The following is a 25,762-nucleotide window of genomic DNA, read 5'->3' on the forward strand; positions in this document are numbered from 1 at the left end:
TGAAGGCTGCACCAGTACCATCCATTCCATGGAAGGAGAGAATTCTTATTGGTAAAATATACCAAAATTCTTATTGGTAGCAGCATGAAGCAAGGCTGTCCCCTGAGCCCCATTATTTTCCACTTAGCCATGGAGCCGCTCATTCGAGTGATTTCCAGTGGTCTAGGTGGTTTCAATCTATATGACAACAGAGTGAATATCCTGGCCTAAGCAGATGGTCTGGTCCTGATTGCAGACAACCTCAAGAGTCTCCAACAAATGCTTGATGTCATCAGCCAGGCTGCCAACTGGATGGGACTCCACTTCAGTGCCAGGAAGTGTGCATCCCTGCATATCAATGGCAGAAGAAGGGATTCAGTCCAGATAATGTCTTCTCAGATCCAGGGTGAACCCATCATCTTCCTCAAGGACAGGCAAGCATACCAACATCTTTGCACACCAACGGGTTTCCGCATCCAGCAGACACCTGAGGATACTATCATGGCGATCCTACGAGATGTGTCCAGGATCGACTCCTCCCTACTGGCACCATGGCAGAAAGCCAATGCCTTGAACACCTTTCTGATCCCCCGTATCTCATTCGTCCTGAGGGGATCTGTCATGGTGAAGGTACCTCTGAACAAGGCAGAGAGCACCATCTGGCAGCTGGTGAAGAAGTGGACGTTTCAGCAATGAACTGGTGTACATCTCGCACAGGCAAGGCAGCTCCAACGTCTCTTGAATGGGTGATCTGTGCGACATTGCCGTGATCACTCATGCCTTCCACCTTCTGATGTTCCCGGATGCCATGGTGAAGAACAGTGCAGAGAGTGCTTTGCAGGATGCTGTCAAGAAGAGAATCGCCAGGACCCCCTCCAGCCAAGATGTCGCCACCTACCTGAGTGGCTCAGTGGAAGGTGAATTTGGAAGAGAGTGGAGACTTTGCTTTGCTCTGGACTTGTGCCCACAGTGCTACGCGATGACTGGAGAAGCATATCGGCTGCCGCTGGACGTGGTGTGAGTAACGCCAGGATCTGGGTATCCTGGTGCCACAGGTGAAGAATACAGATCATGCTATCATTACTCCAAGAGCTTGAACCATGCTGGAGAGGACCCTGAAGGATGCCATCTACTGCCAATACTTGGAAAACCTGAAACAGAAGCCGGACCAGGGCAAGACGTTTGAGGTGATGTGCAAGTGGGATGCCAGCAACCACTTCCTCCCCAGGGGCAGCTTCACCTGATTTGCCAACTGGAGGTTCATCCACAGGGCCCGGCTAAACTGCGTCCCATTGAATGGGAATTGGAACAAGTGATTCAGGAAGTGCGGCTATGCTAACGAGATGCTACCCCACATCTCGTGTAGCTGCAAGCCCCATTCGAGAGCTTGGCAGCTGCGAGACAACACCATCCAAGATTGCCTTGTCAGAGCTATCCCACCACCCATAGGGAAGGTCTCCGTGAACTCCACCATTCCTGGTACCGACAGCGAACTGCGACCAGACATCGTCCTAACCAACGAGGATCGGAAGAAGATCATCATGGTGGACGTCACAGTGCCATTCGAGAACAGGACCCCAGCCTTCCATGATGCCGGAGCTCGAAAGGTAGAGAAATATGCCCCTCTGGCCGAAATCTTGAGAAGTAAGAGTTACCAGGTCCAGACACATGCACTGATGGTCAGAGCTTTGGTGCATGGGACCCCAATAACAAGTGAGTGCTGAGAGAACTCTGCACTCGACTGATGTGGCAACTCATGGTGTCGGAAGCCATCAGGTGGTCGAAGGACATCTATTTAGAACACATCACTGGACATCGGCAATACCAGAAGGGATGAGCTGGAGTGCCGATGAGAAGTGCAGTCGGGAAAATAATAAATACTTTCCTCATGGATTGGTTGTCCATTTAGGAAATGCAATCTAATTCTCAAATTACGGAGGGACAATCTCCATCCATTGATATATTTTTGCTTTCCACAACCAAATCTCTGCACAACTTTTCATGAGTGATGTACCTGTGTATTTGGATTCTAATTTCTAAACTGTATTGTTAAATCCATTCACCTAAATTTTGGTTATTGCTGATTATGTACTCTATGTTGTTTTAAAAAAACAACTTTGTATTTGTGGATAATCTAAGCACTTTCCCCAACCTATGTACTATATAATATTTTTTAACATTAGTTTTAATAAAAATTTTATATCTGGTAAGTGTATTCTTTGTGGATTCCATATTCTTAATCAGCTTTAAATGACATCTTGAGGGTGCTTCTTGTTTGACATTGTAAGCTCACTGTGGTATAAAATTAAATTCATAGTCACTCCCTGAGCTATGAGTAACTGTTACTTTAGTTTAACTGTATATCATCTCTGGAATTAGATGGAGTCTGATTAGTTGGGGCAACACCTTTTAGGTAAAATTGATGCTGTTAGTCTGTACTAATATTCTGCTATACAGTAATTTGAGGTTTTTACCGACGATATATCTGTATGTCATAAAGATAACATTTTTGCTGTTTGCTGAATGTTAGTGTATATTTAATTATAATCTGGATTAATTCCTTTTATTTATAAACAGATGATTGAGTCATTTAAATTTAATATACCTAGTCTTGGTTCTGCAGAAATGTTACAGATCCATTTCTGTACACCAAAGGCATGTTTTATACATCGGAACATGTTTTTCCATTTGTAACTTCAGAGTGGAATTTTGGAAAGCAGAATGTAATTACCCAAATTGAATTTGGGCAACATAATTGGTTGAACATCTCTTCCTTTGCACAAGTGTCATGGGACCTTTAATCACGGAAAGTGGTCAAAATCTCTGTGCTAAGTCTCTTCTGAAGGAAAATACTTATTACAATATATTCATACACAGCGCATACTTCATCTTGTCAGAATTAAAGTATACATACTTTTATTCTTGTATTAGTATGTGTCATAACTTGATTTATTATGTCCATGAACCATAAAAGTAGTATATTTGCTATAAGTCAAGTTACAGAGAAGGGATTTCATGCTAAAGCACAGATTTCATTCATCAGCCATAAACCTTCCTCACAAACTGCCACATCAAATCTTGATTACAGCAAATGGTTTGCTCTATAGATAAGGGTCTCACTCAGGTGCTGATAAACCAGAGTACATTTTTTCTATCATGTCAATTTATTGCATGTATACATGGCTTTCCAAATATTGACATATTAGACTTTAGGTTTCAGGAGAATCAACTGTGATCATCAGAAATGTTTTATGCAGTGCTTAAAAACCAGAGGACAAGATAAAACGTTGCTTGCACCTTGAAACATGCTAGATCAGATGAAAATATTACATTACTGATAACTTTAGGATCAGAATTTTTGTACTTCCTGAATTACTAGCATTTTAAAAATATCTGAGTGGATACACTAATCACTTGCAGATGTTTAGACTGTTAAAATACTTGACATCTCACTAGAGAGGGTAAACTTAGCAAGATAACTTGCGGTTGCTTACATTAAAGAAGGGGAAATATCTCTGAAATGAAATCTCACCACTTCTTGTTATCCTCTTAACCGTGGGATGGGGGCAAGAGCTTTCCACACAACTGGTCTGAGCGTTGGTCACACTTTTAATTCTTCAGCTTCTTGTTGCCTTGAGTGCAGGGGACTGGACTAAAGTTTGATTCATTTCAAGGACTGCATTTCATTATTTGTCCCTACTATCAATTGGGGTCCCCTCCTTTTAAACAATTTCTCTTAATATCTCAAAGTTTTACCCACTATGAAAAAGTTGGTAAACATGTGTTTCTGAATTCTAAGTCTGACACTCCTAGTGACTTGCTATCTGAACCTGGACAAATGCAAAATGGGAGGGAGGACGGGGAGACTTGCCTAAGAGAAGTGTTGGATTAAGAGGCACATTTTAAATGGGAATGTGGTGCCTGAGTGTTCTTTGTCTTTGAAACTCTCCTCCTACCTGGTTAGTGTTAGTAAGTATGAATGCTGATTTTTGCTTATTTGGCATCCTAGAATGCCTAGATTATCTGATTTAGGGGGGAAATATTTATGTAATCATGATGATAGTGAAGATGGTAAGATACTCCTTTAAATATTAGCTACAAGGACTATTTCACTGCAGGCAATCTGTAGTGGTGTAATATGCAGCAACTGTTTATTAAGGTAGGTAACCTAGCATTTTTGTTGATATAGCAGAAGCCAATTAATGTCATTATTTGCCAATGATTCATGTAAAACCCTGCTAAGTATAGGGAGAAAATATGGTCAGCTGAGACATCAGTAGAGCAGGGAAATACTTATACTTAAAGTACAAATTGTAAAAGTTACTTGTCATAAGTACAGTAGGTTTTAAAAACAATTTTTTCTGAGTACTTGTAGATATCTGAGAAATGCTGTGTTTGTTACCCTGAAATAGAGATAGATATAACATAGAAATAGCCTGGTCAGTTTAAGTTATTTATCAAAGCTTTTTTGCAAAATTAAAATAAATAAATAAATAACTTGATCCTTCTTAAATTTCAGAGTTCATTACTGTCAGCTGGTCAGCCTACATCAGGGGCTCCTCCTTCATCACCTCCACCGCCACCACCTCCCTTACCTGGTGTAATCCCACCTCCACCTCCACCTCCACCTCCTTTGCCTGGAGGAGGTATACCTCCACCACCGCCTCTGTTTGGTGGCCCTCCACTACCGCCGCCTCTCGGGGGCATACCTCCTCCTCCAGGAGCTCCAGCATCCCTGCCTTATGGAATGAAGGAAAAGAAAAAGTATAAACCTGAGGTCTCTATGAAGAGAATCAATTGGTCAAAGGTACCTAAGTATTTTTCTTCTTATTGAGGGGGAGGCCTTTGAGAGAAAAGAGGGTGAAATTTGTGGAGACAATAAAAAAAACAAACCCAACACCAACAACAAACCCTCTGAGAATTCCATCTGTTCATGCTGTGACCAGGTGTTAGAACAAGGCTGTCTGTGGGAGGCATGGTGTGGGGATGATGCAGTTTTGGGAAAGTGGATTGTAGCTCCAGCACGTTGCAGGTTAATCCTCCCCTTCTTCAGATGATAGTCTAAATATTTGGTTGCTTTGGCTGTGTGCTGTTTTCCAGGGTTTGTCTTTCAGTAATCTCAGAGCATAAGTAGCTTTAGGTCTTCATCCATTCATCTTTTTTAAAAGTTTGCTGGAGAATTTTCTTGAAATTTAGAAGAAACAACCTTTAATATTAGAAGAAACAGACTTTAATATCTTTTTTGTCAATGATGTATACAAGCTTATATTTCCATTATTTTCTATTTCAAGGGCAGGATTTTTAAACAATCTCACTTCAGAGACTCTGATGTGGGGTGTAGCTGCCCTATAGTGGCATCCTATCCTTAACACCCTCACCCCCCCCGGTTGGTTGTGTGGTGTGGAGCTGGCCTTCACTACCTCAGTTTCCCTCCCTGAGGTTGCTTTCCTCAATTTTCCAGACACCAGCCTGTGCTGGCACTGTGGTTTAGTCCTCTAGCCAGGTTCTAAACCTCTTTCAGGGTAACAAAACTCCAAGTAAAATGTCACAAACAAACAAAAAGTTTCTTCTGCTCTTCACTTGTGTTCAGCCTGTCCTCTGGGCCCTGTTCCCAGCCCCTTACTGAGCTACTTTGAGAGTCTGATATAGAGCACTTGGCCCTCAGGCTTGTTCCCCTGACTTTCAGACCCTTGCTGGATCTGTGCTTTGTCTTTCCCTGTACTGGTACAGAGCCCTGTTTTGGGGCTTCCCACAGGAGCCTATGCAGACCCTATGGGTTCTTGCTCCAGATGGATCTCACTCAGTCCTTTTGTAAGGTCCAGATGTCCATTAATCTATCACCTGACCCTCCTTAGTCCTGCTACCTCAGGCTGGGAAGCAGCTAACTAATTAAGGTACAAGTGTGACTATCCCCATCTCTCCTAAAGGGGTGAGTCACCCTGTGACAGTATAATTTTAAAATCAACTTCTTGTCATTTACATGGAAACTTCATGCATGCTCTGTGGTTTTTTTTGCATTGTTAAGGTATGTGTGGTTAAAGAAAATTAACAGAGTTGTGTTCTATTTTTAGATTGCTTATATGTTTATGCCACCCCTCGTGAATGTGGTGGAATACTTGGCTAAAATTTGATTTGCATAACTTTTATTTGTGTTGCCTGTGGTCAGTTGCACAGAACACCCTTTAACAACACTTGTCCCATATCTGTCACTGTGAAAGATAAACCATTTCTCTAAAAAAGACGTTTACGTTACTTCTTGCAGTTGCAAAGTCTATCAAATATGTTGTAAAAGCTACAGTGTTAGAAAACATCTGTTCTTTATTGTGTGCGGGGCCACCAAAATTGCAATGGAAGCCCACTATTGTGCGATCTGCAGTTTCTGCAATATTGCAAATTAAGTAGGGCCTTAAGTATAATACAAATCAATTCAATTTTAGATATAGTTATAATGTTTAGATAAATAAAATCTTTTATATTTTGTTATTTGGATGGTGGAACATTCAAGAACTACTTGTTAATTTTATCTACAAATTAAATCATTACCTAATAACGTAGAGATGTAACTCACCTTCATTATAAGTATAATCATGAAGAGCAAATAAGAAACAAAGAGGGAAAGAATGGTTGTGTAAGCCTTTTAGAGTAGATGTAATCCATTCTGTGGACTTTTCAAAAATCAGTGTTTGAATGCTTTTAGCAAGCTTCTTAGGTCTACAGAGTGCTTAGAGTACGTGCATAAAATCTCATGTTGTTTTGTGTACTGGGAATGCTGTCATATGCACCATAACGATGCTCTCAAAATTACATCTCTCTCGGTGTATAGTGGGATGATGATCATTAGTCCACATCATACTTATTGTTGAGATTCAAATAGAAGAAGTTATGAAAAGGTGTTGAGGTGGAGGATGTACGTTGTGAAAAATAGAGTTGAGATTGAAAATTTGTTTGCAGCTGGAGGTATAAACATTCATCTAACTGAACAGTAGAATGTATGCATGCTCTCTAAATTACTTCTGGATTGTTTTTTGGGAGTAAAAGCAGTTGCATAGTCAGTGCTGATCTCTGGAGGCAGGCCATCACCCCCCGCCCCCACCCCCATCTAGAAGAAAGTGCTGAAGACTCTGCAGGCATTAAGATGGATTAGGTGTGGGCAGTACATGCCCCTTTTCTACTTAACAGTACTGTGCATTTGAATGAGAGCAGACAGTGTTTCAGCACATGAAAGGTACTGTAAGCTGTGACAGTATAGCCAGCGGTGCACAGTGGGGCCTGGGTCGTCAGAACCAACTGTTGGAGGATGAAGAAGATTACAAGGACAATTTTAACTGGACAGTAATGTTCTTTACTAAATAGTTCAATAGCAATATGCAAGTATGATATGTAACAGTGACCTACTGTCACAAATCTATCAGTCTTCAAAAGCAGCCCCGAAATAGAACTCATCAGTGGATAACCAAAAGTGTTCCTTTCTGGATGCATTCCCAGTCACACATAAGTGGTGGGGAGACAAATAGTCACATCTCCAACCCAGCTCTCAAATTGCTTCCTCTGTGTGGTGAGATACAGTGGGAATACATCTGCAGTTACACGCCTATACTATCTAGGTGGTCTTGGGGTTATAGCACTTGACTGGGACTAAAGAGATCTTGGTTAATTTCTGCCAGAGATTTCCTCTGTGACCATAATGTAGTTACTTAATCCGAATGCCTCATTTCTTAATCTGTGAAATGCCAATAGTCCACGTTTATTCAATACCTTCCTGAATTAGGACCCTCCTAAGGTATTTCTCTACTGCCCCTCAGGGCAAAACTAGCCTGGATCCTCCACACATGAAGTTAATCGGTTGAATGTGTGATCTCAAGAATGTTTCAGACTACAAAGTAAGATTAACTGTCACTCCTCTGGAAATCTGGGATGTTGTGAATGACATTACTTCCTTCTTCTGGAAGGAGGACCAAATTGGGCCCTTTGTGGCACTGTCTTCTCCTTTGCAGATCATTGTGATACTTTAAGTTCTGTGGCAAGTTCCATTAAGGCAGTATCAGAGGGGTAGCCGTGTTAGTCTGGATCTGTAAAAGCAACAAAGAATCCTGTGGCACCTTATAGACTAACAGACGTTTTGCAGCATGAGCTTTCGTGGGTGAATACCCACTTCTTCAGATGCCAAGGCAGTGATTCCCAAACTGGGGTTTGTGAACCCCTGGGGGTTCGTGAAATGTTACAGGGGGTTCTTCAGAAAAAAATCCCTAATGGTGGACAGAGCTGTCTCTAGGGACCCTGGGCACCATGGGGCGAGCAGCCCGGAGCCCCTGGACTTCCAAGAGCTAAGCAGATCAAAGCAAGCATATCTATCACACTGAGGAGATTTAAACTTCAAGACTCTTTATAAGAAATGGAAAGGGAGGTGGATATTTTTTGCCGTTTTTAAAATTAAATAGGCAGCTAGTATTTTTTTTTTTAAATTATTATGAAGAACAAGTTTAAGCTTTGTTGTAACGTGCGTTGTTTGCCTGGACTGCTCAAGACCTGAATGCTTGTGTAGGAGGAACTCTTTAAATTGGCTTCGTAAATACCTTCATACTGGTTTCACATCTGATACTTCTTGATGAAACATAGGAGCTTTGGCTTATAACAGGCTTATTCAAAGTGATACAAGCTACGAAAGTGAGATCTTGGAAGAGTGTTGCCGTTTTCACAATGTAATAAAAATATTGTAATGAGAAATAATAATAATAAATAGTGTGTAATAAGCATGTCATAAAAACAAATTTTATATTTCCAAGATCACTGTTTTTATAATTTATACTCAGGTAAAGGAGAAAATCCCTGGAAATATTCATTTTTAGGAGGGGGTTCGTGAGACTTGACATTTCAGTGAAAGGGGTTCACAGGTTGTTAAAGTTTGGGAACCACTTCATTAAGGTTTAAAAAATAAAAAGGTAGGATGATATAGCTATACAGTACTATACAGTACTTTAAAACCTCTGAGTTGAAATATATATATTATGAATTTATATAATTTACCATGAGAATAAGTGTATATTATTTACCATCCTCAGTGTTTTGCCAGAAGACATAGAATGCTTGGAGCCGTTAACAATTATTCTGAAATATATGTAGTGTATACAAAAAAAAAAGCAGAGTTTAAAAAACTGACCTTTAAACTAAAATATTTAAAAAAAGAATCAAGCTCCAAATAAAAAGTTAAGCATTCTTTTTAATTTTGTTTTTGTTATTCAGTGACTATCTTGAAATACATTTGGGCCTTTCTTACAGTGTTCCCTTTTCTCACCCCTTCTATACTTTTATGTTTAAATAAATTAATGTCTGTGTTGTGGTCATTCCCATCTTTACTATAAAAAGGTGCTTTCTGGATTCCTCTTATTTACCACTTTATTCTTCCCGTTTAAGCTTCTGTATTGAGGAGGCTAATATCGTTGTTGCAGATAGATCTATTTTCTCTATTTACAGAGTGCCAAATCATCCAGGTGTCTTGTTATATTTTACTTGTGAATCCTTATAATTCCTGGGCTGGCTATATGAGGTTACTAAGAGAGTTATGGAACACTTTCAGTCTTCCCAGGAACGCACTAATATAGCAATGCTCTCATTCCAGGAAATTCAGAATGAAGTTTAGTACTTGAATCCTATCCCTTACATGCTGTGCTGTCATTAGACTTCTTGACTTTCCCTCACATGATTGTTTTAATTAAACTTGTGATAGACTGAAAAATGAGTTGAATCAAAGTATTGTAGCCTGCATCTGGTAATCTAAAATACGTTTAATCTTAAATTACATTTAATTTAGAAATCTTGATGCCTTTGTTCCCCCAAATGGTTACTCCTAATAAAAAATGCACTGTAAACTTGTGTGGTATTGTGTGATTACCACTGTTTGTTTTACTGGACAGACAATTGCAATATGAACTCCACTTTTTGGTAATATTTGAAGAAAAGTATCTGAAATTCAGATTATTGCTCATAACTGACAGTGATGTCACTGGGGCCAAGCAATATAGTTCTCTCCTGCTTCATCTCAGCTATATGAAATAAAAGCAATAATTCCTGTTGCTGATGCCAAAGTAGTGACAGTGTCAGTGCTTGATAGTCTGTCATAGAGAACTGAAGAGCTAGATTGCTGCTGCTATAAACCCAGAGAAAATATAGGCATTTTTATGTCCATATTAAATTCTAAGTATATTGTTTTCAAAACCAGAGGTTTTTCATGACGTTATCATTAACCAATTAGACAAATTATCTTTTAGAATTTCTCCCACCCCTCCTCAATAGCCATTGTTAATGTTGCAAAGAATCCTGTGGCAACTTATAGACTAACATTGTTAATGTTAAATGCTATTCTTATAAATATACAAATGTCTAATTTATTTCGGCTGAGCTCTGTCTAATTCACAGCATGAATTCCTGTGAGTTGCCTTATGCTGTTTATGAAATGTATTGTACGTTATCTACTTTTAAGTTGTGGATTTAGCATTGAGTTGCCTGCTTGTTCTTGTATTATTACAAAGGACAAATAGTGCAATATATATATATATATATATATATATATATATATATAGACTCAGATGGAGTATAGTTGAGGGTGGCACACTAAGAAATATGTGGACAAACCGGAGAGAGTCCCTAGGAGAACAACAAAAATGATAAATGATATATATATATATATAGCACAGCTCCCACTGCCCACGGTTCGCCATTCCACGCCAGTGGGGGCCTGGATCTAAATTTGACCTAAATTGTCCTTGCTGCAGATTAAGCTGATGGCTTTTTGTCCTGCCTTCAGTGGACATAGAGCAAAATTGCTCACAGTTCTCTTTATAGAGCCCTTACCTGTTTGAAGATTAACCGATTCCCACACCCCATCATTCTTTTTTTCAAGACTAAACATACCCATATTTTTAAACCATTCCTCATATATCATGTTTTTTAAGCCTTTTTTATCATTTTTGTTGTTCTCCTATGGACTCTCTCCGGTTTGTCCACATATTTCTTAGTGTGCCACCCTCAACTATACTCCATCTGAGTCTTCACCAGTGCCAAGAAGAGCAGGACAGTTACCTCTCTTATCTTACATATGTCACTCCTGTTAATACATCCCAGACTGTTAGACTTTTTTACTATTATAAGTGCATATTTTTTTGTCCGATATTAGGGAAGGAATTGGTAAATATGTGGGAACCCAGTGGGGTATGTAGGAAGGAAGCCAAGCTAACTAGCACCATCTTCTAGCCGATGTCCAGTGCAAGTACTTGGGGTATGGCTACACTTGCAGCTGTACAGTGCTGCTGCGGGAGCGCTCCCGCGGCAGCACTTTGAAGTGCGAGTGTGGTCGCGGCGCCAGCGCTAGGAGAGAGCTCTCCCAGCGCTGCAGGTACTCCACTTCCCCATGGAGATTAGCTTACAGCGCTGGGAGCCGTGCTCCCAGCGCTGGGGCACTGTTTACACTGGTGCTTTACAGCGCTGTAACTTGCTGCGCTCAGGGGTGTGTTTTTTCACACCTCTGAGCGAGAAAGTTGCAGCGCTGTAAAGCGCCAGTGTAGCCAAGGCCTTGTTATAGAAGGGGTATGGTGATCATATAAAATGAATAGGAATGGGATTTGGAGGAAAGCATAATTTATGGAAGCTAGGAAAGGGAGGGTTCAGGGCTACTAATGTTTGGTACAGTGGGGAACAAATCCCCTTCCTTTTCTGCCCCCTTTGCACTTACATGAGGGGAGGATTGCAGCCTTCCACCTCCCCCCAGTAGTGTGAACAATTAAGGAAACGGTGACTTGCACTGTACAATTAATACGTGGATACTCCTAGATATTTTAGGTGAATGAAGTTGCAGCCTAATTAAACCACATCCATTACCTCCTGTCTTTCTTTTGGCATGGCTGGACAAAAGTGCAGCTCTAATTATTGCAACAAAGTTGTGCTCAGTAATGCCAACGATGAAATTCCTATCACTGTCTCCTTACATTTATCCATGTGTGCACAAAATAGAGCAGAATGTAGGACCCGTAGACCCTGTAAACTACCATCTTCTTTTTGCATGCTTGTTTTTAATCTTAGGGGTAGGGCAAAGGTTGAGAGTTGATAAATTATTTGCCTGGATAGTGGTAAATTCTTGATCCTAGTCAAATAAATAAATAAATAAATAAAAAAGTTATCTCTGTGTAGCTTCCATTGTAGCTTCTAACAGTAAGAAGTCTTAATGATATGAATGCTGGGCTATTCTTTTTTTACATCTAATAATGATGCCTTCAAAGCAGGAGTGACATACTGTAAGGAGGGTTTGAAAAAGCTGCTTGTATTTCTATGGATCTTTATTTTCTGGACAATTTCTAGTTTTCAGGTTCTTTTCAGTTCCAATGTAATTAATCATCCACCACTGATAGGTACCCAAATCCCTTTGAGAGAAAGTGGGCGGGTTTGTGGGAGGTTGTTTTTGGTGTTTTAGCATTGAAGGAAGATATAACAGTTCACTTGGAAAAAATATATAAGTATGCTTAAGTGGACAATTAGGAGTGTTTTAAAAATAAATTTTGTTGAGATAGCTGATGCTGAAAAACAAGCTGTAATTAAATATCATTATGTCCTTTGCTGTTAGGAACAGACAATGGAAGCTCTGCAGATGATTTTTTGTGGGAGAGTGTCAAGAACATATCACTATCCAGACAAATAATTTATTATCTCTTAACCCTTTAACTTCTCCTAAAATTAAAAACAAGCACACAAAAAGCATTGGATAATTTATAGTGACTGAGTGGTGTCACAATGATTTCACTTCTTCATGAAATCGGAATACTTATCCATAATTTTTTTTAAAACGTGTTAGAATTTATATGTTTTCTGTTTTATAATGTGAAAAATTGTTCAAACACTAGGTAAAAAGACATTGAATTTAAAGGTGACTTTTAAAAATGTATTTCAAGTAAATATATATTGTCTCTCTTAAGGTAAAGAATATCAGTCCTTAAAAATATCAGTCCTTAAGCAAGTTTGTGTAGGCAAGGCCTTATTCTTGTCTCCTTCTGTCCTAAGGCTTGTCTTCACTGTGTCAGTGCACAGCACTTGGGTGTAAATTCTAGTTTGCACCAGCGTGTTTCACACAAACTGACCTGTGTGACTCTGCAGGATTTGACACCCGACTGCTGTGCGCTGACACGCTGTGAAGACAAGCCCTTAGAGTTTACAATTCAAAGGTGCTTAATATCTTTATGTCCCATTGATTTCAGTGGTGCCCAGCACTTTTGAAAAGCAGACCCTTTGTTCAGGTTCCTATAAATGGCGTTAGATGTCAGGAGTACGGCATACATTTGAAAATTGTCACCATTTTTTCACTTGTTGGAATGCTTTTTAAATATCTACTAAGTTTAAACCAAATCTTACATTAGGAAAATCACCCATTGACTGAAAATGAATATTTGAAGTCTGAGTAGTCATTAACTTGAAGAATGAATATTTTGCTTTTTATTTCAGGTTGAACCCCAGGACATATTGGAAAACTGCTTTTGGTTAAAAGTTAGAGAGGATAAATTTGAAAATCCAGATTTGTTTGCAAAACTGGCGCATACCTTTGGTACACAGATGAAAGGTAAATATACTTGTTCCTTAATTTGAAGCACTTATATATGTGACTTGGTTTTAATAAATCTCTGTGGTGTAAGAAAATATTTTCAATGGAAAAAAGTAGTACTGCAATTCATTTTATAGATAGGAATGTTAAGAATGTAGGTTATAGACTGTTACCATAGTAAAATAAAATAAAAATTTAAAACATGCATTTTATTAGCTACGTAGAGCATGAACTGCTTTATTGCATTGTTCTTGGAGTTAAGTTTTTTTACATTTAGAAACATTACAGTGTACATTACTTACCACATGAATAGTCATCGTTCATTGTTTTCAAAATTCTGATACATTTGCATTTGCTAATACATACCAATATAGGAAATGTTCTAATTGAAACAGGATGTTATTTAAGTAGTATTTTTAACTGAGAACTCACTATCCTCGAATTCTGAAAATACCGAATTCAGCTTTTTATATTGTTGAAATTTTCATGATATACATAGAATAATCTGCCAACATTACAAGATCTTTAAAATTAGAGGGAAGCTACAATTGTCTTCTTGTAAACTATACATAGATATAGATACACAAAAGTTAGAAAACTTGTGTATGTGTAATGCTGACAGAGCCCGGTTGTCGGGATAGAACCCGGGGCCTCTGGAACTAAATGCATGAGCCTCTACCTCATGAGCTAAAAGCCAACTGGTTGTTAGCTAAGGTTGTAGAGCAAACTCATAATCAATCAATCAGTCAATCTCTCTCTGTCATTGCCGCTTGATGGGACAGAAAACCACACCCAGAAGGTGTGATGAGCATATATGTGATTTGTGTATCTATTTGTCCCAGAGGTTTCTTCTATATTGTTTAAACTCTTTGTCATTGTATAATATTCAGCATTCTTTTGGCTCATTTTAGAAAACCAAATGAAATGCATATGTTGATTGACCATGGCAGAGAGAACAATGCACTAGAAAAGTAATTTTGTGCCAGAGATTTCCATATAGTCAAAATAAGATTGATGCAAGTGGCGTTTCAATAGTTCATTTCTGCTAACATTTAGGACTACTAATTAGTTTATTTCTGAAGGACATACTTGCTTTCTCAATATGGAATAATTTATGTCAGTGTTTCAATTTCAAAAAATCTGAGACGTAGTTGACTGACAGTTGAATGGCTTACTGTGGATGTGATTCTTTATAATGTCAGCAGCTTTTTGTGAGTTTTAAACATAATTTTTATATGCTCTCATCTGAATCTGGACAGAAATTTCTCAAGACAGACGATTGTTCATTATTATTCATTATGAATAATCAATCACTATTTAATGCTTGGGCCATTTGTCAATAGTTACTATGTCAGGCATTCATAAAGTGCAAGTACTGTTCAGGTATTGTTCAATAATAACGTATTTATGAGTTAATGAGGCAATTCAACAAATGATAGTCCAAAATAGTGCTAAGTAATAAAATAATAAATTCATGTAGCTACAAATCCCTTTTTCCTCTTTGTCAAGCAGTTAGACTACCTTGCAATGCAGGAGCATACAATTTTGGAAGATTAATGGAGGTCAGATAATCAAGTGTTCATAGGTCAACTGTGGAAAGATGAGTTAAAGATCAAAACAGCAATCTAGATTTATTCTTGCAAAACAGAATGTGTTTCCTGAAAGAGTGCACATGTTTATACACCTCTACCTCAATATAACACTGTCCTCGGGAGCCAAAAAATTTTACCGCATTATAAGTGAAACCAAGTTATATCAAACTTGATTTGATCTGCCGGAGCACTGCTTTACCGCGTTATATCCGAATTTGTGTTATATCGGGTGGCATTATATCGGGGTAGAGGTGTATCTTTATTTATGCATGCATACATGCAATTGTTCTTACTTTTTCTATTTAATGCTGACAGTTGGATTATTTTACAATTATGCATTGTATTTTAACAATAGGGAACTTGGGCTCTGGATGCAAGGGGGTTGGTTTGCTGCCTCATGTTTCAGAAATGACCACGGGATGGAAAGGGTTGCTTTAAAAATACTGTGTAATCTGCTCTTTATTGACTTGAGTAAAAAGAGAGCCTTCTGATATCTTAACCACATTTTGAACGAGAGTAACAAGAACCATTGTAGTGTTCTTCGAGTGATTGCTCATGTGTATTCCACAATAGGTGTGCATGCTCGCCACATGCACCAGTGCCAGAAGTTTTTCCCCTGGCAGTACCCGTAGGGGAGAGCACCCCAGCGACCCCTGGAGTGGCGCTTCCATGGCGTGAAATAAGGGGATCCACGCGCTCTCCCCACCCTCAGTTCCCTCTTGCCACCTGGGAAGGTGCATGGGAACCTCTCCGCTCCAGCTTTGCTGTAGCTCGTCCCCTGAACTGCTTGTTCGTTCAGTCTTAGTACCTGTAGTTAGTTAGCTGTTCAGTTAGTTAGAGCGCCCGGGCCGGGGCATGCCCCACATCCCGGGTTTTAAATCGTGTGACACTTGTAGGCGATCTATGCTAAAGAGTGACCCGCACGCAGACAGTTTGTGCTGCTTGGGAGAGACCCATATCAGCTATCGTTGCAAGATTTGCGAGTTGTTCAAATCTCGGACTGAGAGAGAAAGAGACATCAGGCTCCGGACCATTCTGATGGAGTTGACGCAGACCCCAATGCTGACGTGCCGCTCCAAGTCAGCGCTGGGCACTGCGGGGTTGGTGCGCAGCGACCTTCCGATACCTTCAACCAGTCGGCACTGCTCCCCATCTACAGGGCACAAGAAGGCAATAAGGACGCCTTCTTCTCAGCGGCCCTGAGGAAAACCCGGGGCAGAGGCTAGAACCATGTCGGGCAGCCCTCAATCCCCTCCGACCTCTAGGCCTCCGACTCACTTAGAGCGGAGCAGCCCGGTGCTGAGATAAACCCGAGGCAGAGGCTAGACCTGTGTCGGGCAGTCCTCGTTCCCCTCCAGCCTCTAGGCCTCCGACTCGCGTAGAGTGGAGCAGCCTGGCCGCTTCGGACCAGACCTCCCGGGATGTCCGGATGCTCTCCACGCCAGAGGCCCTGCAGGCGGCCTGGGATGTCAAGTCCATGCCGGTACCAGGAGCGCCGCCGATGCTGGCCCCACGCTCCAGGGCGCCCCTGGATCGGTATCGGTCTTGGTCCAGGGAGCGTTCCTGACGCCATTTGCCGCCTAGCAACCATTCAGGCAAAGTCCACATGGATCACCTTCTACTCCCATCCAACTATCTCGTTGGGTGTCATCTGCCGATCGCAGAGCAGCTGCTACCAACGGTACCGATCCTCCACATTGAGATCACGGTCCTGTGGTTGGCGTCACTCCAGGCACTGCCGCTCCTCTCGGTCCCGGGACAGCGGCAGGTCGTTTGTCAGCCGGCCTCCATTCCCAGTTGTCTTTCCATGGGCCAGGCCAGCCAACCTCTTTAGGCTTGGCTGATGAGCTATTATTTTCCTACGTCTGACAATCTAAGTAAGATGGATTTTCCTGGAAGCGTGGATAATTCAAAACTCATTCTGTGGAACTCAATGAGATCAGGTAACAGAGCTCACCATTTTAACAACTCAGTAGTAGTTGCTGCATGGTTTTAGACAAGACTGCACCTTTTTAAATCTTACAGATAATAGTACAAGATGTCAGTGGTAAGCATACTTTAACAGTGCTGGTAGTGTTTGACAAATGTCAACATTTTAATAGAGGAACAACTTGGCTTAATATTAAACTTTAAGCAATTTGTGTGTAATGTAAATCAGCCTTAATTATAGGCCAAATCATGAAGGGTAAAATTTTCAAAATTGCCTAAGTGACTTAGGCCCTAACTCCCATTGAAAGTCCATTAGGATTTCGGCTTATATGGGACTGAAGTAGTTTTGAAGGTTTAACTAAAGTCTCTGTTGACTTGTTAGTTGGTCGTTGATCAGAAACATCTCCCATTTACTTCATTAAGAGCTTTGCTTGAGTCACGTATGAGTGAAGACTTGAGGATTCATCATTTATATAAAATTTGAATTTCAGCTACATGTTACTTTACCTATGCAATTGTTAGTGCGTTTTTCCTGTAGTGTGTGATAAGTAATTAGTTATGGCAAATCCTAGAATACAATGGAACAAATTACTGGAGAGAGAGTATGAAATACATTATAATGTAAGTGAGGCAGTTTGGCAATGCTTAAAATAGATTATTAAAAACAAACGCTAAAGTAAATTTAAAATAATAGTAGAAGTGCTACAGTCAGGAACAAAAATGTGTTGTATTTTCAATTCAAAATAAGGTGGATAGTTGTGCAGTTGTTATACTCCCCTGTTCAAAACAGGGTGCTAAAATTTGTGCAAACAGCTTTGGTTTGTGAACAGACAGTTATTATATTAATGGTGCATTGAATAATAAATGTGAATGAATCTTCATAATACTCTCCTGATCATAAAAGGTTAGTACACAACGTAGTTTGAACTTTAGAAAATGAGCCTGTTTTTTTATTAATTTTTGTGAGTTGCTGTTTATATTTTCTCCCTAGTAGAGCTGGGTGGAAAACAGTTTTCCACCAGGCAAAAATTGAGATTTCAAATAATTTTCTGTTCCATATCAGAATAAAGCTGAGACCTTCTGAATTATTTTGTGGAAAAAAAGGGCAGGGTGGGGGAAGGAGGCAAACAGTTCAATTCAGAATAATCTCACCTGAGATATTCAAGACCAAGTTTCAAATCCCTGCTCATACTGATTCAGACCAGGGACTTGAATCTCAGTTTCCCATATCCTAACCACCAGACTATTGGCTATGCTGGCATAAGTCTCTTCCAATGTAAACTTAGTTGAAACCGGGAGGTTTCCGTTTTAGTTTCAGTGACCTGGTGTTTTCTGAAGAAAATCATTTAGTTAGAAAATTCCCAACCAACTCTTTTCCACAAAGGCTTTAGTAACGTCTGCAGATGGTTTTGTTTAAATTTGTGTTAGGCTTATGGTAAAAGCTAAATAGAATTTACAATTTGAAAACATTATTTTGCCTTGTAGCTTGCTCTTTTTGAATAATATTCTGCTGATTTTAAACTTCACTTCTGAGTAGGTATAATATGGTTACCATACAGTTATTACACAGTTCTACAGAAACTGCACAAAATAGATTTGTAGGTCTAACTCAGGAAAAGTGTAGTAACATAAATAGTTTTTTGGAGTGCAAGTTATATTTCACAAGATGTAAGAGACAAATTTGGCATCTAACACTGTGGATGTAGTCGTACATGATAGAAATAGCAGTATGCAACTGGTCCCTCATGTAGAAAGGGTTTTATTTCAACTATTGTACTCATGCCTTGGTTGATTTTGTAGGCAGCTGTGTATAGGATATCTTTTTCTGAGTAGTCATCTTTTATTAAATAAATTTAGGTAATCAATCTGTGCTAAAGATGTCATTGGCCAACATCTGTGTGTTTCTGGCCAGTGGCTGTAATGACACTTTTTACCTAGTTTACCTCATTCTTCATCTATCAAGTTAAACTAGCTTGTGAATTGTATTAGTCTGATATGAGCTATGGATATGAAGAATTGCACACCCCTGTAGAATTGTGTGAATAATGGATTTTTCTGTTCACTGGCAATTCTGAAAAAATGAAACAAAATTTTGTTTCAGGTCAACTGAAAATTAATTCTTTCTAATTTTCAGCAAACCACAGTCTGAAACATCTTTTGGGGGTTTTCTGAAACATTTTGTTAGACCCTAAGTGAAACATTTCTATTTAAATTTAAGCATTTTTGATTGTTTTAAAGAAAATTTAAAGAAATTTTAAAACAAAAAATCGCAGCTTTTTGTCTCAAAATTATTTTTTCAGAATGTTAACACCTTTTTTTTTTTTTTTTACTGAAAGTTTTGGCAAAAATGACAAATTCACAATGTTTCACTCTGCTGTCATGCTTTGTTTTCTTTAAGGAATTTTTGACATTTTGTTCCAAAGGGATAAATTATATATACATTTTATTGTAAGATTTTTTTTCTAGTGAAAAGTCTGAGGCCATAACGTTCTCAAAATGCTGCTGATAGGGTTTCCTTTATGTGACACATGTTGAGATTGAAACGTATTCAACTTCTCTCTGGAAAAGTGGGTAAATTACCTGAGTTACTTGGAAAAACATTATTGCATCATGTATTTGAATATTAACATGAGTATGGAAACAAGATGTAGAAGACCATAAATATTCCTAATTCTATGCTGACATCAACAAATCTCTTGTTAACAGTTCAGTCACTGTATGTTGAGAATCTGTATTGTGACAATGTCAGGTCAGATGGCTGCAAGTGGGTATTATTGGGTTCTGGGGAGGTGGGTGGGTGCTAACCCACCCATGGCTAAAGGATCCACTGGGCTTGGGACTCAAATAATTACGGGGGACGACAGAATAAACAATGATAGGTGGGAAGATCAGAGGGTCAAAAGTATGGAATTGGAGGGGGATGCAAGTGGGTACTGGAAGGCAGATATGTTATCCCTAGAATGTTAAAGGCCCTTTTTTCCTACAAGCTGAGAAGGGGTTACCTAAGGTCAATTAGGGACACCTGAATCCAATTAATGGCTGCCTGAAACCTTTTAAAAACCCTCCTCTTGTGAGAGAAAGGGTGGAAGAGAGAGACAAGCTGCTGCCAGGCTAGTGGCAGCAGAGAAATAAGCTGCTGCTTCTGCACCCCTTCCCATAGCGGAAATGGCCAAAACTGAGTATCTGCTAGGGGAAGGACTGATACCCCATGGCAAACAACAGGACAACAACGTGCCCCAGTGAGGGGGCAGGAAAAGGTATCCCCCTTTGTTTTGTGTTTGTGAGACTTCCCTTTTTGTTTGGTGGAGGATCACCCCTTTGGCCGACCCCAAGGCCTGCCCTGAAAATACGGCCAAATAAGCACAAGGGCAGGAGGGGGAGACAAACACTGTCCAGAGTGGAGCTGATTTCCTGCCACTGCCAGAGGGAGAAGTGCTAAGTCTGGTGAGACAAAGAATTGTCTTTCCACAGCATTTTGAGGACTACATGTAGGCTGAGTTCTTGGAGCTTTACAGAATTGACTTTTCTCTGTCTGCTTAAAGATGTGAAAACCTAACTAAGCATGCTTATTTCATTTACTTGATTAGGTGAATTTATTGGGCCCCTGTGAAGACATTCCTGTCCTGGGGACAGGTAAAATTTTAAGGCTGCAGGACTGTGCTCATAGTTCACAGTTAATGCGTAGGTATCTTCAAACAAACCAATAACCAGTATTTGAGACTTTATAGACTTCAGAGTCTGTGATGCTTTAGGGCCCTTATTGAAAAAGCTTCAAATTCTACATTAGAAGATAGGCATATTGTTGCCCTCTATCTTATGGTTAAATTAACTGAAAAGTTTGCACAGAGTCAAACTAGAAGGCCTAACCTGCAAATAGAACACAGGTCACCAATATGTTGTACCCAAGTCATATGCACTGAGCCATGTTGCATCACAGAATAGGTGCTCAAAAATGGCTGTGTCCTAACCACTATCCACCACACACTCCTTCCAGATGAAGGAATAGTCACCAAAGTCCTGATCTACTACTTTCTGTTGCTGTCCAGGAAACAGTTATGTAAACTACTGGCAAAGTGGGTGCTAAGTCTCCTTCTAGAAGCTGGTCCACAGAAGATACCTTACTTCTTTTGACGAAATGGTAGAGGTCTGTGCTTGGGATCTAAGGGTGCAGGTTACAAACCCTGTCAATGATTTAGCAGATCATTATGATTGCATATAATGGAATTTGTTTAGTCCTACTTTTTTAAACTGGTTTAGTTCATTCAGGTGTAGAGAACTTCCTTCAACACAGGTTTTATAGTTAAAAAGGCCATTATACCTTGTTATGTGACAAAACACAGGTGTTGCACGCTTTGGTCTTGTATCACACATTTGGATTGCGTATGTGTCATGCTGTGAGATTTGAAGGAGGAAAGGTATGAAGATGTATACATTTGCTATAGTATGTAAACTCTAATGCAAGAGTGGCTCTTCACAGGAAGTAGAAAGGTATTATCAGGGGAAGTGAAATTTGTTTGTTACATGGGATTGAAGGGAACATGGAAAAGAAATGGCAGTCTTCTCCCATTGTTTCAAGTAGTGTGGCCCAGTCTAGAAAGCCTCCTTTTTGAATGCCCTGTTACCAGTGATTGCTCGTGTCCATTTAGCACAGGAAGTTTTGTTTTTCTGTTTGGATGAATACTTTATCATGGCTATCCTTGCATTTGACACTTAGACTGTACTACTGCAGTGTGCAACTGGACATTGCACTGCATGCAGCATGCGGCAGGCCACTTAAGTGTTGGTTTCTGCTGGGGGTACTTGTGCTGTGGCAGCTGCTCTGGCAACTTGTTTTATTCTGGGTGAGGAATCGGGCTCAATTTGACCTGATTGGATCTCTGAATGACCTCTCTTCTCCTCATGTGATACAGCTATATTTGAGATTGATGAACCTACTGAAGCTTAACTAGTAGACTGAAACAAGAAGAGATTTTTTTGGTGATGACACATATCCTTCATTGATCCAGCAGAGTTTGGATTTGGTTAACTTCAGAATACACTGGACAGGTGGCCATTTTCGCAGATATTTCTGATGGGAATCTGGTTTGGGATTAGTTAAAATGGGCTTTGAGTAATGTATTGGTATGACTTTAAATCTGGTTTTAATGGTTCTTATGTACATAGTGTCTAGTGAATGCAATCAAAACCAGCCCATTCTTTAGTGCTTCTCCAGCTCCCCATTGCAGCATGTCTGCCACAAACCACATTTCTAGTAGGAGAGGAAGGTCAGCATAAACACCTAAAGGTTGGCTGGAGATAATGTCACATAGAATAAGTCACTTGCATCTCTTTTCCCTCAGAAAGCAGTCTTGCAGAAGAACTAACAACACAGTTGTCACAGAGGGGCTTCTGAAGTGTTTGTGAGAGAGAAGATGATTCAGTTTAAATTAACTTCTCTTCCTCCCATCAGATTTAACATATTTTTTACTTCTTGCATTCCTCTGCAGGAGATGTGAGAATGGATGATGTGATCCAAATGATTTGGGGGCCCTCAACTTATTCTATGTAATTACAGGATGTCTGAATGCCACTTGGTTAAATGTTATGCCATATTTGCACTAGTGATTTTGTCTGGCTACTATAATCAGCCACTAGGGTACATGCACTTTCCAAATCCCTAGTGTAGATAGGCAGAAATGCTACAAACTGCAGTTTGCACTCTTGAATTGCCGTAGCTTCAGCCAGGAATAAAAGATGCCCAGTTCAAATCATAGGTCTTAAGTTCTGCTTATCTATGCTATGGGTGAATAGTGGTGCAGCTACACAGGTGGCTGGCCACAAATGGCAGAAATCCGCAAAGTAGACATTTCTGTCATATGAGATAATGTCCAACCAGTGCGCCATCAATCTGTCTCTGGAGTTTGATGTATATATTAGCTTTAATATTGGAAAAAAGCTTTCAGTGGTGTTCTTTACAGAGCAATTTATAGACACCTTACTCTAATTTAATTACTGACGTTTATCATCCTTCCGTTCTTCTTGCAGAAGGATATACTCTTCCAAAGAAGACCTGAAAATATGACTTAAAGAATCTAAAAGTAATGGTCTTTTTGGTCTCCAGAAAAGTAAAATACCTTTTTATGTAAGTTGTAGAAGTTCTGTCTGAATCATGAACATTACAGGGGGCTTGTTGCAGCTCTACTTAGAATAGTAACTATTAATGATGGCAGTCACTTTAGGGTTCCATTGCCTGATCTGTCTGTGGATCTGCAAACCACAATTCACCTTTATAAATAATGGAAGACATTTTTGTTCTGGACCAGCAATAATATTAGCTTTAAGGGCATTTCTGTCTATTGGAGGTTGAATTTTGTAGCACTTCTGGAAAAATGGGTGGCAGATTCCTGTGTTAAGCGAGTGACTGCAACACATGAAGCAAATAAATATTGGCAGATGAAAAAAAAGTTTCACTCAAAATTTTTATTACTGATATAAGTGTATTTATATTTCTTAGAACCCCACTTCTACAAGGTACTTTGATATGTCTGGCCTTTCAGTATTTAAGGAGTCCCATTGAAGTTAATGTGGATATTTGCATGCCAACAGTTACACTAAATACTTTAACTGTTTTCTGAATCAGGGTTTTGGAAGGAAAACAAGTTAATATCTTTGCAACGGGCTTAATTCTGCAAAACCAGCAACACATGCAAATTTATCGTGGAGCTCACTATTTCCTGCTTAAAGACTACATATCGGTCCCTTCCTTAATTCTTCTAACCTTCCTTGTTGAACATAATCCACCTACATTATTTCTGGAGGCTGATCTCAGTACCCTTTCTATAGAGCTAAACTTTTTTTCTAATGTCACTAAATTGTCTTGAGGTGTATGTTACTGTATTTATAAGAACTGAGACTAAATCACATATCAAGAGATTTGATAGTGACTCCACACCAATTAGTGAAAGCAGATTTTATTTTCTATCTAAATAAAATTGAACATTGTGAAATGTGTAAGGTATTGTTATGACTAGTTAATTTAATTCAGCATTGGAGCATGGCTGGGTTGTAAAGAAATATGCAGCGAACAAAGGTGTTGAAACAAAAATAGAAATGGGTTTTATAATTGTTCTATAGTTATAGTTATGCAACTTGAAAAATCTACGTAGTACATTTTCATGTTCAGTAGATGTTTAAAGATATATGGCCAGATCTATCCAGCCAATAAAAGCCACACATCTGAAAAAAAGTTTTATCAATTTTACATGAACCTAAATTAAATTCAACAAGTTTAAAATACATGAGCAATTTCTTTTGGTTAATTTTATGTGTGTTCTCAGTACCACATGCACTACGTTATTCTGGTTTTTTTTCTCATTGGTAGAAGATGACAGAACAAGGAGTAATGGTCTCAAGTTGCAGAGGGGGAGGTTTAGCTTGGACATTAGGAAAAACTTTTTCACTAGTAGGGTGGTGAAGAACTGGAATGGGTTACCTAGGGAGGTGGTGGAATCTCCTTCCTTAGAGGTTTTTAAGGTCAGGCTTGACAAAGCCCTGGCTGGGATGATTTAGTTGGGTTTGGTCCTGCTTTGAGCAGGGGGTTGGACTAGATGACCTCCCGAGGTCCCTTCCAACCCTGAGATTCTATGATTCTATGATTCTCATGTAATACATGATCTAAATATCATATATTGAAGAGGCTAACATGTGAATGAATAATTTCAACAAAAAAGAATCAAATTGCGGAAGAGGTTAGTCAGTTAAATTGTAACCTATTTCTGTGTCTTCCTGACCATTGAGAAAACAGTTCAAATGCTGTTAAAGAAGAGGGCAAGTCATAATATTCATAAAAGTTGCCAGGTGGAAACTGTCACTATTGACCTAGTCTGGATTTGAATCAGAAACCTAGATATGAAAGGCTTGACCTCCTTCAGGTTTTCAATCCCCCACGACAGTTGCCTGTCTTGGGAGGGGGGAGGGGTTTGTTTAAGTTTGTGACATTTTTTTCTACATTTATTTATTTGAAACAGATCCAAGAATAATTGAAGTTAATAAATTGTAAACGATTTGGGCCTGGTCTTGTAACCTTAGTCCTGAATAGTCCCACTGGAGTCAATAAGATTATTCATTTGAGTAGTGAAACAGTAGGATCTTTTAAATAGACTTATAAATTACAGTGCAGTAAATGTGAGGAGGAGCAGTTTTTTCCTGTTATCCAAAGGAAATCTTTAAATTAACAAACAGATAAATATATGAGAGAAAATCATCATTAATGTTTTCCATGTGATAGCATCCAACAGGTCAGAGTTAAAGAAACTCTTCCAGTTTTTAAGTCACATTTTCTACAAATCTAATTTTCTTACTTATATAGTTGTAATAACTTGGATTATGAAAATTAAAAATAAATAAATAAAAAGAGAACCTCATCAGTTTTTAACTTCCTGTTCTTTTTGAATGCCTTTTTCAGGTACATGTGCTTTAACATGTCACATCTCAAGTGTCTGAACCAGTGGCACTGAAAATTCCTTGGGATCTACTTAGATACCTATAGTAACTCTGACTGTGGTTTAATACCTCAGAATGTCTATGGAAATGCATCATTTTCAGTTCTGAGGTCTCTGTTTATCTGACTGCATGCTCTTAGTTTTGATGGCTTCTCTACCCTTCTGGCAGAAATTTATTAGTAACTCTCATTCATCTGTGATGA

General features: G+C 39.3%; 1 protein-coding gene across 3 annotated transcripts in view; it reads left to right on the forward strand.

Annotated features, from left to right (window-relative positions):
- DIAPH2 (diaphanous related formin 2) overlaps positions 1-25,762 on the forward strand; it is an 834,834-nt gene that overhangs the window by 214,604 nt on the left and 594,468 nt on the right. For all 3 annotated transcript variants that reach the window (XM_045029932.1, XM_045029931.1, XM_045029930.1), the window contains 2 exons: positions 4,499-4,786; positions 13,462-13,576. In XM_045029932.1, the coding sequence (XP_044885867.1) occupies positions 4,499-4,786; positions 13,462-13,576 (403 nt within the window). The remainder of the gene's footprint in view (positions 1-4,498; positions 4,787-13,461; positions 13,577-25,762) is intronic.

The sequence above is a fragment of the Mauremys mutica genome, chromosome 9 (assembly GCF_020497125.1).
Source record: "Mauremys mutica isolate MM-2020 ecotype Southern chromosome 9, ASM2049712v1, whole genome shotgun sequence".
NCBI lineage: Eukaryota > Metazoa > Chordata > Testudines > Geoemydidae > Mauremys > Mauremys mutica.